General features: G+C 48.5%; 1 protein-coding gene across 5 annotated transcripts in view; it reads right to left on the bottom strand.

Annotated features, from left to right (window-relative positions):
- Positions 1 to 1,639: 1,639 nt before the first annotated feature.
- The window catches only part of BACH2 (BTB domain and CNC homolog 2), a 332,743-nt gene continuing 317,091 nt past the window's right edge, over positions 1,640 to 17,291 (bottom strand). For all 5 annotated transcript variants that reach the window (XM_079779974.1, XM_079779973.1, XM_079779972.1 and 2 more), the window contains 2 exons: positions 8,944 to 9,150; positions 1,640 to 3,765 (listed from right to left, as the gene is read on the bottom strand). In XM_079779974.1, the coding sequence (XP_079636100.1) occupies positions 3,283 to 3,765; positions 8,944 to 9,150 (690 nt within the window). In that variant the 3' untranslated portion in view covers positions 1,640 to 3,282. The remainder of the gene's footprint in view (positions 3,766 to 8,943; positions 9,151 to 17,291) is intronic.

The following is a 17,291-nucleotide window of genomic DNA, read 5'->3' as shown; positions in this document are numbered from 1 at the left end:
TCATTTTTTCAAGGCACCCCCAGATAACGCAGAGAAACAAACACATACAGCAAAGCACTCGCCTGCCCAAAGCCGGACCAACCTGAACGAAGTGAGGCCGTCTGGAGACACACACAGAACAAAGGTGGGTCCAAGGGGAGGACTAGATTCGGGCAGCTCTGAGCCCGTCCCCTCCACTGCCCCTGCCCCGACAACCCAGACACTTAGGGACCCTGCTTGGCTGGCATAGGGATCCTCCTACACAGCCCATGGCGGGCGGGTCCTTCATTTTGGTAAGACAGACCCTAAAGAACACTGTTCCTCATCGTTCACTTGCTTTTCCTTTTCCTACGAGACACAGGCTTCCCTAAGGGACCCCAGGGGGAAGGAACAGGCTGGTTTTAAAAATTCCACTTGGGGCAATTGGGATTCTGGTCCCCAGCTAGTCCTCCCTTTGAACGAACCAGGAAAGGACCTTGACAAACACACGTTTCAGAGCAGTACCAGGCACGGGCGTGTCGCATTGCACGGAGTTATTCGCTGTTCATGGCGGATGGTGAACAAAATGGGAACAACTTGTTCAAAAAGAAATCGAAGGGCAGTTTTTCAAGCAGTGTTTGCAACCAGTTCCTACAGCGAGGGTTTGGTTGGGGAGAGGAACAAAAGCGAGGCGGGGGCTGGCGGGAAGAGGAGGTGGACGGAGTCAGGGTGGGGAGAAAGAGAGCCCCTCCACTGGGAGCGGCCGTGGCACAGGTGTGTGCGGACGGACCCACGGGGCGGGATGGGCGGAATGCGGTCAAGACTACCAGTTGCACGTGAGTTGTTACCAGGATAAAGGATGCCAACGAGTTGTTTGGACCTGGTTGTGATCTGAGCAGAAAACATTCCTTTTTTTTGAAAAAAGAGGTCACGTAAAAAAGGAAACAAGAGCGTTCAAAAAACAAAATACTGTTGGCTGACTCCACCACAGCACAGACTTGGGATGGATCACGTGATTCACACTGAGTGTAAATTCGAGCTGTCACCAGCTTTCCGCCGAGGCGGGCGGACCCCTTGGTGAAGCACAAGACCTGCCTACTAGGCGGAGAAATGCCAACCACCGCGATGACAGGGGCAGCTCTGGTACAGAGCTCAGTGAGGCACACACACACACACACACACACACACACACACACACATGAGGAAACGAAAACCCAGAGGCAGGTTTTAAAAGTGGGACTAGTTTAAAAGAAAAGCCTTTTTGTGTGTTTTAATCCTACGGCATGAACCAACGTATTTCTGGCATTCATACATATTCCAACGTTTAAGCGCTAATATTTGTACAGAAGAAGTTAATAATACTAAAACATGTTACTATGATTTCACTTTTGCCTACATCATATACTAATTCCCCCTTTTACATGCAGCTTTAATATTGTCCAAACAATGGCACAAATAAAGAAACAAAGTCAACCATCTAGTCCCCAGTGCCCACCACCCCATCCCCACATCAAACCCTTAGGGACTCTTCCCCCGGCCAGGCTGCTGGAGCGAGGGAGCTGATTCCTCCTCCTCTGCGGCTGGTGCGGGGTCTCAGCACACTCTCCTGTAAACGTGGCCAGGGGCCCACACCCGCCCCCCCACCCCGCCCCCCCCACCCCCCAGCCAAGGGAAGCTGCTCTCTGTGGGTTGCAAGCCAACCAGTTTTGCAGCAAGAGAAGAAAATGATCATCAGGTGAGGGCAGGTGTGTGTGTGGTGGGGGCAGGGTCAGGGCAGGCTCCTGGCCACACCACATCCAAAGACTCAGAATGAAATCTGCCTGGGACAAAGAGACTGGCGGAAAACCTCAGAGTTCAACTCGAAGCATCTGGAGAAGAAAGGGAGGAAGAAATGCTCTCGCCTGTGTCCGGGACAGACCTCAGGCTCACTCTGACCTGCTCTCTCCTACTCTGCGTGAGCTGCACTGACCCAGGGCAGCCGTGTAGAGGCAGGGCCTTGGGGCTGCAGGTTACCCCTTCAGGTGAGTTCTCCCAGGAGGCCAGTCCTGCTCAGCCAAGTCCTTCCAAGGAGAAGGTCCTGCCGCACTGCACTGCCAGGGCAAGCGAGGCCGGATGAAGTGTTGAAATGAATGGGACTTACTCCCTGGGTGAGAAAACAGCTGTGACTTATTTCCAGGAGCCAACACCTGCTGTTTCGATGCACTTTCGAGTGAGATGCCCAAACTCTCTCCCCACATGGGAATCTGAACATCCAGCATCAACTCCGAACTCTCCACCTGCATTTCGACTTTGCTTAGGAAAGGTGGGGAGGAGGTGAGATAGAAAAATATTCAAGCAGATTATTGTCGACACATCCTAGGATGAATTCATTATTTGGCAAGATTGTTTTTTTCCTACATAATTATCACCTGAGTGGTTTTTTTTAAATGAGCTAAAATGTTTTACTTTTAAACTAAAAGCAAAGAATATACAGTATACTCGAGTTATACGGAAGTTACAACTTCATTTAAGAAAATAGGTTTGACCCAAAACTCAGTGCAAGTGGCAAAGTTGACCATGACTGTACAGTGTCTGCAGAAACAAACAAACCCACAAACTCAGATGACACCACCTGACGGTGCCAAACCCAAACCAAACAGAAAAGGCTGTCTGAAACAAAAACCTTAAAATGAGAACTCCCAACATTGAATTCTGTCCATAAATAAGTACAAATTGAAGTTGAACTGTGAAGCAAGAAAAAAAAAATGACCATGTTAACAGTTACCAAACTAGATCTAGCATCAGAGACAAAAGAAGAGGAATGTTGGAACCTGTCTGTCAATGAGAAATGAAGTTTCCAGTTTTAGGATGAGAAAATTGAGGCATGCAGGACTTTTGCATATGGAGATATATATATTTTATATATATATATTATATATAATATGTACAGTCTAGCTATAAAACTTTGATGTGTATAGAAGCTGTCTTCAATGAAAAAAATTGAACATTCAGAAGAAATTCCTGAGATAGGGTTTGTGACATGGGCCACTGAGAAAAAAATCCGTGGTTGGGTCCTAGAGGTGTTATCGTCCATCCCTGTTAAGATTGACATTAACCCACAGACAGACAGTGTCATCACTGTTGTCTTTCCTTGCCGGGGCAAGGGGTAGCACCATTGTGAAGGTAACGATCACTCCTGCGTGGAGAGAGGAGGGAATCCTTGGAAACAGTATTGCTGCTGAGACCGCTGTAGTGTGCACCGAATTCCTTCTTGGTTCTTCCAGACGACAGCTGGACAGCGCCACCTGGTGGGGAGGTGTGAGAACGCGGAGGCGGGCCGCCTCCCTAGGTGTACTCTTTCCTGGGCTGTTCGTCAGTTGTACACTTATCAGTCATTTCCTGGCAGAAGTCCACGGTCACCGTCTGGCTCCTGGGTTCAAGAGGAGGGCCTCTCTCTGAGAAGGTTCCTGGGTCAGTGCCTTCCAGCCTCCGCGCAGAAGTACAGTTCTCTGAGGCGTTGCTGGGGGCCCAGGGGGGCCCGGGCGGAGCTGCACCCTGCTCCAAACAGCAGGGCACGGTGTCCCCAGCCGCACACGGAGGGGCGGCCAGGTTCTGCTCCACGCCCAAGGGCGCGGGGCTAATACTGGAGGCTGTAGGGAGACCCATGGGTCTGAGGACAGGGCAGTACCGGTGCAGGGCCTGGACCTGCTCGGGGCTCTGGATGTCTCGGCAGACTTCCTGGGAGAGGCAGGAGAAGTTGTCCAGCAGTTCCCCCATGCACGCTTTCAGCTGGTTCCTCTCGGACAGCAGCTTCTCTTTCTCACACACCTGGACACCGGGGAAACAAGAGACGCCGGTCAAGCCTGCGCCGGACCCGAGACCTTGCTGCTGGGCTTTCCAGGATCCAGAAACTCAAAACATATACATCCAGGAAGCCTGGACATGCACTCCTGCCAGGTCTCCTGTCTGCGCTGCCCACCCGGACGGGCACCGATCCTGACACCCCCCCCCCCCCCCATGGCAGCTCTTTGTCCCTCTCGGTGGCCTGGCCAAGCGACCAGTAAAATCACCACCAACCAGAACACTTCTTTATTTTTTTTAAAGATTTTATTTTTTTAAATTATTATTTTTTAACCCTTACCCGAGGACATTTTTTCCATTGATTTTTTTAGAGAGAGTGGAAGGGAGAGGGAGAGACAGAGGAACACAGATGTGAGAGAGACACATCTATTGGTTGCCCCACACACGCCGTGGACCAGGGCTGGGAGTCTGCAAGCGAGGGACATGCCCTTGACAGGAATTGAACCTGGGACCCTTTGGTCCACAGGCCAAAGCTCTGTCCACTGAGCAAACTGGCTAGGGCTCGGAGCACCTCGGGAGTCAAGGTTCCTGTTTCTTGGAATTTGGGGTTTGCAGGCAATCAACTGGAAAACTCTTGGTCTCAAACCAAGAGCTGAAAATCTCCCCCAGATGTATTAGATTGCCATTTTTGAAGGTCAAAAACAATTGAGCAAGGCAAAACTATGGCGATCAGTGATTTCCAGGGGATTGGGGTGGGGTGGGAGGGATGAATAGGCACAGCACAGAGAATTTTTAGGGCAGTGAAACTATTCTGTGTGATAGATACATGGTATTATGTTATTATACATTTGTCCAAACCCACAGACTGTACCCCAAGAGTAAGCCCCCATATAAACTGTGCACTGGGGTGATTTTTTTTTGGGGTTACTCCTCACCTGAGGATAGTTTTCCATTTATTTTTAGAGAGAGTGGAAGGGAGAGGGAGAGGGAGAGAGAGAGAGAGAGAGAGAGGAACAGTGATGTGAGTGAGACACATCAATCGGTGAGCCCCAACCAGGGCCAGGGATCGAGCCTTCAACTGAGGTATGTGTTCTAGACCAGAATCAAACCCGGGGCTCCTCAGCCCATGGGCAGCTGCTCTATCCAAGGAGCGAAACCCGTCAGGGCGACTTTGGGCGATTCTGATGCGCCAGTGTAGGTTCACCGATTGTAACAAATGTAACTGGTGGGGCATGTTGATAATGGGAGAGGCTGGGAGTGTGCAGGAGCAGGGGGCATGTGGGAATTATGTTTGCTATTCAATTTGGCTATGAACCTAAAACTTCTTAAAAATATTTAAACTATGAAAATTTAAAAAATGTGGTTATTGGCAATTCCAGATGGTTCCATCCAACCTCAGCAGGCTGACCGGGTAGTGAAACTGACTCTCCCTGGACAGCAAGAGGGCACACAGAGCTGTGGAGACCGAGGTTCTCAGATGTTTTCCTTCAAGAAAATCTCACACAAGCTCCTGTGCTTCTCAAATCCATCACCCCCTCAGAGAGATGAATTTAGCACCAGAGGGGAGAGGGGTTAAGGTGTTACCACAACCACTTGTGTGAGGAGAGACGCTCAGGGGGCTCCAAGGCGGGCACGCAGTGAAATGGAGAAACTACACATCGAGGGCAGCATGGAGTGAGCGAGTCCTCACCAGCGCTCTGCATGGGTGGGCAGGAGGGGTGAGGAGAGGGTGGGAGAGAAAATGAAGCGGGGGACAGAGTGAGAGGGTGGGGGGCACACATCCGATGTGGGGGCTCCTACACGAGCTGCACGTGCCCATCTCAAATGCAGCCCGGCAGGCAGCGTGCGCAAGTCTGTCAGAGACAGAGATTTATATGGGGAAAGGGCACCTGCTAAAATATTTATAAATTTTCCAAGAAAACATGTTTTAAAAATGAAAAATAAACAGATGTACAAGTGCAACTCGAGAGAAATACATTATGCAAGTTTGCAGAAGCTGAGTGGCATGCCGGAGACAGCGTGGGAGTGGGGAGTGAGAGTGTCGTGCTGGGGACTTGTGGGCGGGATCAGAGTTGGCCCTGCCAGAGCCACCTGCCACTCAGGCCAGGCGAGTGGGCGCAGCTCCCCAGCTAGAGGGCGGTGGGGAAGAAGCCAAAACCATCCAGGCTGTGCAACCTGGACCTTCTGTGCTGTAACCTGGAAGGCTGTAAAGAGGCAACGCCACACAGCCTGGGAGGGGACTCGGAGGGAATGGCAATCTTAATTCTGCCCCATCATCTTGGCCAAGCCACCGACCCCTCCGCACCCACTGACCTGCAAGATGTCCCGGGTCACTTTCTGGGGTGAAGAGGATGAAACGCTACGTGCGCCGGTGTTTTGGCTCACTGCACACATTAAGACTTGGTTAAAAGCAGGAAGCTCTACGGCACAGCTAGCTGTTCACCGACGAGCATGTGAAACTCATTCGGTGGTGAAATGCCGCATGTTACTTAAGGGGGTTCCAAAAAAGTGGTGGTGGTGGGGGGAGGGTGGGGGGGGGGGGACGGGGGGAGAACCAGATGCCCTCTTGGCTTCCCAACTGAACAATATTAGCAAGAGCTTCAGATGTCTGCCCGGAGTGTGGCGCAGACTTACTATCTGTTTGTATCACACGGTCGCATGGGGAAGAATGCGAACTACAAAAACTGGGCATTTCTCAAACATGGGTGGTTGGAGTTATCCTATCGCCCGAAGAAGAGTGGAGGGTCGGCATTCCTACAGACCTGGGCCTAAGACCTTGCCGACTGGTACCTGTGGGCCCAGCCTGGCCTGGTTCCCCACCTAAGCCCAGCAGGCTTTCAGAAGACCCACACTCACCAGCAGCAATGTGGTGCTTGGCTTAAATTAAAAACGTTTTGTTGTGCTTAAAACAACATTAAAGAAAAATCTGAAACGAAGAAGTAATTCATAATCCCACGACCCACTTGCAATTTTAGGTCAACGGACATTTCCTGAGAGGTTTCAATGGGTCTGCCCTGGACATTCAGAGATGATCACCACACTGTCCTTGTTGCATGAAACCTACAGGCTCGGGCAAGGGGCTGGGGCGGCAGACACACACAGACAATGCAAGACTAATAATGTGACAAGCACAGAGCCAGAGGTCAGACTGGCTCCAGGGGCAGGTGCCAGCCTCACAGAGGCTCGGGAAAGGGCCTTCCTGGAGAGGGGGCAGTGACCTGTGTCTTAAAGAGCAAGGACACAGTTACAGAAGATAAACAGGGGGATGTCCGAGGTAGAGGGGAAACAACAGAGGTACAAGCACAGAGGTATAAAGAGTAGGAGATGTTGGGGGTCAAGTTGTAGGGAGAGAGTGGAAGGGTGCTGGAGAGCAAGACAGACTGAAACATGGAGAGCACCAGCTGTCTCGCTGAGGAGTGTGGGCTCTATTTGTAGGTGACAGGAGCCACTGAAGATAGGCAGGTTTCCCCTGCTTGGTGGGTGTTAATTAAATAATAAAAAAGACTCTGAGGTCCAGGACTATCTTACTAACCCATAACATTGCCCTGCCAGTGTGGCTCAGTGGTTGAGCGTTGACCTATGAACCAGGAGGTCATGGTGCGATTCCCTGTAAGGGCACATGCCTGGGTTGCAGGATCAATCCCCAGGAGGCAGCCGATCAATGATTCTCTCTCAGCATTGATATTTCTATCTTCCCCTCTCCCCTCCTCGCTCTGAAATCAATAAAATATATATCTTACATAATAAAAAGGTAATATTTAAATTACCATCACTCCGCTACGCCCATGATTGGGCCAGCGGGTGACACAGGGGGCGGGACTCGGGGTGGCTGGGGTGGTGATTGGGCTGGCAGGACGCTGAGCTCGCGTGCTGCGGCACAGACAGGCCTCTGGGGCAGCGAGCCGAGCCAGCGTTTTGGAGGTTTGGAGGCTGCCGGCGGTGGGCGGGCAGCGCGGCTCCCCGGGGAGGAGTCTGGCGGCAGTTGGGCCGCAGGAGCACGTGGCGGCGGCCCCAGCCTTCCTGGGAGGGAGGCAAAGGCAAGACCCTGGCCTGGGCTCCAGCCGCAGGAGGACCACGCCCCCGCCCCGCCTCGCCCTAGGGGCCCAGGGACTTCGGAGCTGCCGACCAGCGGACAGACAGCTTACACGTGCATGATTAAATCATGCACTGGGCTTCTAGTATACATATAAAAAGTAAAGTCTTAAAAAATAACTCATAACATTTATTCATGCTTTTCAAACGCCTGGCTCTTAGGTTCGCTTTAGGACGGTGGCTTACCAGGAGGCAAAGGACTGCTGTGTGCAGTCTGAAGACCCAAACGTAGATCATGGCCACACTGTGTGGCTGCCCTCTTCCTCCCTGACACACACTCGGCACCTGAGCTCAGTGTCCAGGATTTGGCCAGCAGAAAGGTCCAGCTGAATGAGGTTGCACTGGTTGCCTGCAAAGCTGGTCGGGAGTGAGGCCACCTGGATTTATTTCCTGTAGCTTAAGGTTGCGTCTCAAGAAGAAGGGGCACAGAGCTCTGAGGGACAGGAAGGTTGGGGGATGGGAGCTTGTTCCCTGAGACAAAATACTCTCAGGCATAGGGAGGATGTGATAACCACGTGATAACCACGTGATAATCACGTGGAGGCGGAATTGCAAAATCAAGGACCCTGGGACAGGGAAGGGCTTCAGGAGCGGAGCTGCCTCTCAGGAGGCAGGTGTCCTACCGCTAACCCACTCTCCTGTGGGAGGCAGGAGAGAAAGCAAGATTGGGAATCAGACAACTGGGTTGGCAGCCAAGTTATGCCACATAGTGGGGAGTTACCTAACCCCTCTGCACTCTTGTTTCTGCCTCTGGGAATGGAGATAAAATAGTACCTAAGTCGTAGGGTTGATGTGAGGATTAACCTGCGGAAATACTTCAGAATAATACCTGGTCCACATACGCATGTGATCAATGCTAGCTATTAGAACACGTTGAATGGAAAATAGGAAAGAACTATCTCTCTATAAAATACCGGCACGCGATTCCTCACCCTCACAGACACACCCGTTGCGGATATAAAGCTATTATTTTTGCTGAGAAACTTGTTTACAAATGAACCCAAACTTCCCTGAATGGCGACCCTTCCCTCGGCTTCTCCAGCCTTCGCTGCTGTGACTTTGCGTCAGTCCCGTCACTCCAGGGTGCAGAGGGCAATGGGAGGGCCGACTCACCAATTTGCGGATTTCACATTCTAAATTCTGAATGCAGTCCAGTTTGCGCTTGCGGCAGCGCTGGGCCGCGATACGGTTCTTGCTGCGCCGCCGGACGTCGTGAATGAACTCTAACTGTTCTGAGGTCAGCTTGTGCATCTTAATCATCATCTGGAAGTCGTTCCTCGGAAGATCTGTGATTTGATCTACAGGAAAGGGAAGTTTGACCTGGAACCAAGAATAACAAATGATGATTATGGCAGCTGGATTTTTAGTTTTCATTCTGGCAGGTAGAACATCAAAGCATGGTAAGAAAACCTCCTTTTTAAGATGACCGGGTAATATGGGAACTACTGAAAGCAAGCTGTGATTAATTCCTTCCTGTTTCAAATATAAATACGATGTAATATTCAGATAATCAAACAGAATGTGATCACACAAATTACACGGTGCTTATCATCCCCGAGACTTTTGAAGCAAGCAGCATGGAAAACACTGGAAAATGTGAACTTTTTCATTGCTACAGCACTTTAGTAAGAAGGATTCTCTAGCTCAGTGGTTCTCAACCTTTCTAATGCCGCGACTCTTTAATGCAGTTACTCATGTTGTGGTGACCCCCAACCATAAAATTATTTTCGTTGCTACTTCATAACTGTGATTTTGCTACTGTTAATGAATCGTAATGTAAATATCTGTGTTTTCCGATGGTCTTAGGCGACCCACAGGTTGAGAACCGCTAGCAGGGTCACCTAAGACCATCGGAAAATACAGATATTTACATTACAATTCATAACAGTAGCAAAATTACAGTTATGAAGTTATGAAGTAGCAACGAAAATAATTTTATGGTTGGGGGTCACCACAACATGAGGAACTGCATTAAAGGGTCGCGGCATTAGAAAGGTTGAGAACCACTGCTCTAGCTGGTTGAAACCTACTTCCATTGAGCCTCAACTCAATAAAACGACTATGTATAGAAAGAGACTATCTAAAGAATGGTCTGAAACCCTCGAATGAAGAGAGCATCACACACCCTGAAGATGCTGGAAAGATGGAACCATCGGCGTGATGCTCAGTTACCACGGCATAAGGGAGACAGGGCGGTGACTCGGATAGGCTATTCCAGCACGGACAAGGGGTCAGAACTGGACTTTTGTCATTCCTACCAGATGTGAGACCTCAGACAAGTTCCTCCACTTCTCTAAACCTCAGTGTGCTCATCTGGAAAATGGGCCATGCTTTTTAGGCTTCCACTGTTGTTCAAGTGTTAGGCTCTTTGGCAGATTGTATTTTCCAAAATGCAACGGCCATCCCATCTCACTTTTTCTTTTACAACGTGACATTGACCTCCTTCTGTCGAGAGGAGGCACGTTCCTGCCTCGACCAACACAGTGCAGCAGGAGCGATGGTGTAACTTCGGAGGTTAGGGCATCAAAGGTGTTGCCGCTTCCCCTTAGGCCTCCTCGATTGCTCTTTGTGGAGGAAACCAGCTATGCCTGTGAGAGGCCCATGTGGAGAAGACCTGAGGCCTCCAGCCAACAACCAGCATCACCTTGCCAGTCACAGGAATGAGCCACCAGGACGTGGATTTTCTGACCGTGTGGCCTCCCTCTTCCTCCCTGAGGCAGATATTATTATCAGCAAGATGCTCACTTTCAAACTCTTGACAAATCAAAGCCAATCAGCATTATTCAAAGAGAGGACTCTCGTCTCTTGAGGGATGGATCTGTGTCCTCCTCCTATTGTTAAATGCTTGGGTACAACCTTGTCTGTGGCGGTCTGCAACATTTAAGAACCACAGCTTTCTAGAGTCTCCTCAGCACTCATGAGGTAAACACGGGCCTGCAGCTTCCGGCAGTTGGACGCTACCCTCTCCAAGATCCTTACTGAAGACCCTAGGGACTTCGGGGTTCAGTTCTGCTTCTGTTTCAGAAGCTCCTAGAAAAGGAAGGTAGCACATTGTTCTGCGGAGAGAGTTTCCCAGCACAGACTGCTTCGTGCTTGCTTCCACTAGAGTTTGCTGTAGATGGACCAGCAGATGGCGCTATGCACCTGCACTTCCTTCAAGCGCCTGCCCAGCGCTGTCCAATGCAAACAATGCCCGCTACATCTGTGATCCTACATTTCCTAGTAGCCCCTGATTAAAATAATTCAAAGAAATGAAAACAGGTGAAATTAATTCTAATAAAACATTGAATGGAACCCTATAGAGCCAAAATATTTCAACATGTAATTAATAGGAAATTATTGTGATATTTTACTTTTTTGGATGGGAGGCACTAAATTTTTAAAATCCGAGGCGTATATGACACCTACAACATGTCATAGACCAGCCACAATTCTGGGGCTCTACAGCCACATGTGGCTACTATATTGGACTCGAATGAAACTGAGGAATCAGAAAAATAGGTCAATTAAACCTGAGTTTCATTGATCAAAATATTTCTGGGGGAGGAAACCAAGCCCTCGCTAATATTCAGAAGGTGCAGTATTATGTCTGCGTTGTTGAGGGGAGGGTGATGAAGAAATTTTATCCCAAGCTCAGGCTTTTTCTTTGGTTACATCAGATGCAGGCGGACAGGAGCACAGATCCTGGCTTCTGTGACTAGAGAATCCCCATGCACAAAGGCAATCACAAACGATCATGTGGCTTTTCCACGGCTGGGTGCAACTGCTTTGTCAGGTTTCTCTGCTGCTCTGAGCCCACTGGACGCGGCATTTGCTGAAGGTTGCCAGTGGGCGCTGTGATTCAACTTGCACATGGTGAACTCGGCCCCATGGCACCTATGACACTTTTTGGCCCAAGAGAACAAAATCACAACGACACACATTACACCACTCTCAGCTCAGCCCCGCTCCGTCTGCTAAAGATGGGCAGCCAGGACAAACAGCTCCTTGTTATGGGCCCGGGAAAGGGCTTTGTCCATGGGGCTGTGTTTGCACAAGGCTTATACTGATATGAAAGAACGTTTGATTTCCCTTTCATACCCTTTGGATGACAAACAGACACTCAGATCCTGGACGGTGCCTAAATAACACAGAGGTCTGTGTGCGGGGACACGGATGTTGCCACACCAGGCAGAAGCCTTGTTTGCACAGCAGAGGTGGCAGCAGCTCTGGGCCTGGCGTCTCCCCTTCTGCCGACCACAAAGCCGTTCTGCTCCTGCTCTCAATCGTGTTTAGCGATTTTCAGAAAGAAAATATACCTATCGTTCAGGCCACAGGGAAAGTCAGAAGGCCTTCTGTAGCGAGAGTTACTGTATTCAGAAGCATCCAGGCAGTGAATATAAAACACTAGGGAAATAGGACAGAGGTTGACAGGGAAGGAGAAAAATCAACAATGCTCGTTTCAAAGTCCTTGAAGCAAAAGGCCATATAAAATTTCAGCAGAGCTGTTGCAACTCCAGTTGCTTTTTAAAGAGGTCAAAGGAAAAGAAAATAGCCACAGACTTGCTTCAATGTGAGGGGGGGGGGGGAAGCAACAAAGCAAAGCCCAAACACTCTTGATGCTTTTTAAAAGGCTCTGTTTTCCCCTATAGCGAGGGAGAATTTCCACTGACAGCGGAGGTTCGTCCCACAGGTGTTCTTGGAGAGGCTTGCTGGTCGCTCACCGCGGCTGCTTGCTATGGTCAGAGATGTGAGCTCCAAGCCAATGGGCACGGCCCCCAGAGATGAAGGGCGGGCATAGACCCCTCATGGAGCTGGGGGAACACTCCATTCTCAGGCTCGCAGGCACCCCCGCACTCTCCAAACGGGGCTGCAAAGTCCGCTAATGCTACTTGGCCTTTGGATTCGCTGAAACACATCGAGAAGGCTCAGGCCCTTCTCCCTTTCTTCCAGAGAGTTCTTACACCCCAAACAGGCCTAACAGGACTTCCCATCTTATTTATTGTCCTCCCACACACTTATTCTCCCAAGATTTAACTTCTCAGCAGTGGTTTGCTTTTCATTCACTGGACTCTCGCAGATAGTGCAAAACACCCAACTAGACAAGATGAAGATCCTGCCAACTACCACCAGCCCCTGTCCGAAAGGCCAGCCTGCAGCTATACAGTCAACCATGGGCATATGAGACTAAGCAGAGGAGGCTGAGCAGGCTGCACAGGAGCGGAAGGGCCCTCCTGTGGCTTTTCCATGGGATCGAGGGCCCCGATTTCTCTTCAGGCTCGGGGCCGCCGTGTAGGCGCCACCCGAGCTTTGGTTCTCGGTAGAGACTCTGAGAGTCAGCCAGCCCAGGGCCTGTGGCACTGGAGCCAGCCGGTGCCTCAGCGTGCATGGTCTGCCCCCGTTGACTTGACCTGGCCCCAGCTTCCTTCTTAGCGCAATGGGAGGAACAGGACAGAGGTGTTGCAGCTCAGCACCCGCACTGGCTGGCACAGCAGTGGCCAGAGGAGGGTGAGACCCTCTGGGGCCCCAGCTCCTGATCAGTCAGGGGAATGAGTGGCCCTGCTGTGTGCTGAGGGACCTCTGGCCCCAGAGGCTGGCAAAGGGTGGGAGCATGATGTGTGACTTCTGGAGGGTGAATGAAATCTAAATGTTCCTCCTCGTGGGCCTGGCCAGGGGGTGCCAGTGCGTCCTCCTCCCTAAACACTAATGAGCAGCTCCACGCCCCTCCCCTGCAACTGCCCAGCTTCTGCAGCCGATACACCCCTCTCTCCCAGATAAAAAGTATCATTTAAGAAATTATATGAGAAATAACTTCTTGCAGAAAGTTCAAATATGAGACAAAAGAGGGGGAAAAGATTCTCCTCCCCAAACAGTAACACTCTTGCTTTGGTGGACTTCCCCGAGGTCTTGTTTCCTCTGAATATTTTACGGGGTTTTAATGAGACGGGTTGTCATCACCTCCTGTGTCTCTTAACACATCTCATGTGCCTGGTGTTTCTGGGTGGCTGGATGGGGGCTACGGGAGAAGGACCGAGATAAAACGTGGTAGAAAAAGCCGAAAACAAGCATCTATTTCCTCTAGAAATCCCAGTGGAAGCTGGTGTGTGAATCTTCTTTGCTATCTCCTTTTTCCTTTTCAGTACCAGAAGTTGAGTGGAAGCCACGGGAGTCGATCCTACTACCAGTATCCAGCTCTCCAAAGCTTCTACCACCTACGCTCTTACAAGACCCCAGATCTCTGGGAGTTGTAGGGGGAGGAAGCCAGATGCCCACTGGGGCTAATGACTCCAGTGCTGCTGGCATGGGGACAGTCAGCTCAGCGCTGGGCAGATGCCAATGACAACATCTCCCTCCCAGACTAAGAAATCTTTCCTGAACAATTGTCCTTTTACCCTAGAGCAGTGGTCAGCAAACTGCGGCTCGTGAGCCACTTGCGGCTCGCGAGCCACGGTTTGCCGCTCTGTTGACTAATGAGTTTGCCGACCACTGGGACAGGGGCTTAATCACAAAGAACAACAACAGCCTGTAATTATTGGAATCGAAAGTCTAGGTCACTGGTCGGCAAACTCATTAGTCAACAGAGCCGCAGTTTGCCAACCACTGCCCTAGAGTCTCAGGGGCAAATGCAGGACACCTGGGACTCAGTTGTGACACTGCAATCAATTAGCCGTGTGACTGCAGGCAAGTCGTCCCTCCTCCCTGTCCTGAAGTTCTGTGAGGGTCTGTGAGTCAGAGACAACATGTGCCCTGCTCATCTTACAGGACTGCTGCGAAGACTAAAATTGGATAGGAGATGGGGAAAGTGCTTTGAAATGTTGGAATTGCCTTAAAGATCTGACATATTGTTAATAATAATATTATAACTTCTATTTATTAGCTCTATTTTTCTTTGTTACATGGTTCCTTATTCTAGACATACCGTATGCTTTAAAATTCCAGATGCTAAGCACAGCTTTCTAGACATCACAAAAGGACTGTTTTAGTTAGAAATATGGCTGACATCTATGCTGCCCAGCAAGGCCTTCTTTTCATTAGGTGGACCAATTACAGACATGTGAAAAAAAGATGCCTGATTCAACAAACCACTAAAGCAACTGTAAACATTTTATGTATAACATGTGTCTGGATGTCAGCATTTGGGTGGGAGAGTTAGAGCCAGACAAGCCCATCTAGGTGATTATGCCGGTGCCTCAGCGTGCATGGTTGTCTGGCTCTAACTCTCCCACATGTGTCAGTGTTGGTGCTGGGCCTTATTTCTCCCTGCCCCTGGCTCCTATAGAAACACACAAGGATACACACACACTCACATACTTGATCCCTCTTGACATGATCCATGTTAATAAAGCAAACGCAACTAATCAATACTTTTGGCCGTCTTTCCAGTATTTTCTGACTAAAGTTCACAATAGATTAGAAATGCTTGTGGTACAAAACTGTGTCACTAAGAAGCTTCCTACTTAGAAAATACTTGTGACTTTTCCATAACTTTCAAATATTAAAAATGGACCTGTAAACCAAAACAAGATACCACTTCAGATCCACTAGAATGGCTATCATAAAAAAGATGGACAATAACGAAAGTTGGCAAGGATGTAGAACAACTGGACCCCTCATACACTGCTGGTGGGAATGTAAAATGGTGCGGTTGCCTTGGAAAACACTCTGATAATTCCTGGAAAGGTTGAATAGAGTTATCATGTGATTCAGCAATTCCCCTCCTAGATATGTAACGAAGAGAACTGAAAACACATCTACAAAAAACTTGCGCACAAGTGTTCACAGCAGCATTATTGACAATAGCCCCAAAGCGTAAACAATACAATGCCACCAAACTGAGGAACGGATCACCAAAGTGTGGTACGTGCACACAGTGGAATATTATTCAGCAACAATAAGAAATGAAGCAACTGATACATGACATTGGGGGGGCATATCAATGGTAAGAATAAACCTTGAAAACATTACGTTCAGTGAAAGAAGCCAGACACAAAAGGCCACAAAGTGTAAGATTTCATTGATAGCCGAAACCGGTTTGGCTCAGTGGATAGAGCGTCAGCCTGCGGACTGAAAGGTCCCAGGTTCGATTCCGGTCAAGGGCATGTACCTTGGTTGTGGGCACATCCCCAGTAGGGGGTGTGCAGGAGGCAGCTGATCGATGTTTCTAACTCTCTCTCTCCCTTCCTCTCTGTAAAAAATCAATAAAATATATTAAAAAAAAGATTTCATTGATATAAAATGTTCAGCGTAGGCATATCTATAGGGGCAGAAAGCAGAGTAGTGGTTTCCTGAGTTGAGGGAGGACACCGATGGGTATGTTTCTTTCAGGGGTGATAAAAATGTCCTGGAATTAGAGTGGTGATAGTCATATAATTTTGTGAATCATTCAAAACCCTTGACTTGTTCACTTTAACAGGGTGGATTTCATGGTATGTGAATTACACCTCAATTTAAAAAATGAACCTGTGTGAGATATACGTAATAAAATTAAAACATTATAGAAATACATAGAAATGAAACTTTCCCCTATACTCCTTCTCCCTAACTTTGCCTCCCATTTTCAGTCAAACTAAGACTTTGTTATGCAAAGTGTTACTTTTGTTACTTCATATGACCAATTCATTTTTTCATCATTGGAAGAAAAAAAATTTTCCAAACTGACTTTTTTATGTAAATAGCAAACCCAGAAGTCATAAAGAAAAGATAACAACTACATAAAACTTAAAATGATTTTATATAGAAGAAGATACCATAAGTTAAAAAAACACTGGAAAAAATATAGAAAACATTTATCAGAAAGGGTTAATATTCCTAGGTTAAGGATTAAGGATCCTATACATTGAAGACAACACGAAAGAAAAATGGACAAAGATGTCAACCTCATTAGCAGTCATCCTTTTTTGATTGGCAAAAATTAAAAGGACGGTTCACTCCTACTGGCAAGAACAGGAGGAAGTTGCTAAAGGATATGGGAATTGCTACAGCCTTTGGGGAGAGTAGTTAGGCAGTATTTAATGAATGAGCATAACCCTTAACCCACTTAAGGAACTCTAACCCATAAAAATAAAAGCACCACTACTAAATATATTCACAAAAATATTTATTGCAGCATTTATAAGAGGGGAAAAATTGGAAACCACTGGAATGGCTGTTAAGAGATGATAGATGAGTAAATTGTGGTTTATGGGACTGATGGATGTTAAAGAAGCCCCATGTGATGGACCTAGAGGCATGTACACAGGAGACAGCTGTGTGAAAAAGCAAGTCACTGAGTAATTATACTGTAAATGCCATGAAAGTAAAACTCAAGCCTCTAGAGACGTGAATATGTGTTTGTATGTTGTTGTAGGCACAGAGAATTTGGTGTGTCAGGAACTGGGTATGCTGTTTGATTATTTAAAAAAAAAAAGAAAGTAAGTTTAAAAAGCTGATTGTTGATAAAGGACAGTATTGTGCTAACTTAAGCTTTCTTCAGAGCTAGGGAA

Source organism: Cnephaeus nilssonii (assembly GCF_951640355.1).
Source record: "Cnephaeus nilssonii genome assembly, chromosome: 9".
In the NCBI taxonomy this organism is placed as follows: domain Eukaryota; kingdom Metazoa; phylum Chordata; class Mammalia; order Chiroptera; family Vespertilionidae; genus Cnephaeus; species Cnephaeus nilssonii.
Note: the sequence above shows the minus strand (reverse complement) of the source record. Positions and strands in the feature narration are given on the sequence as shown.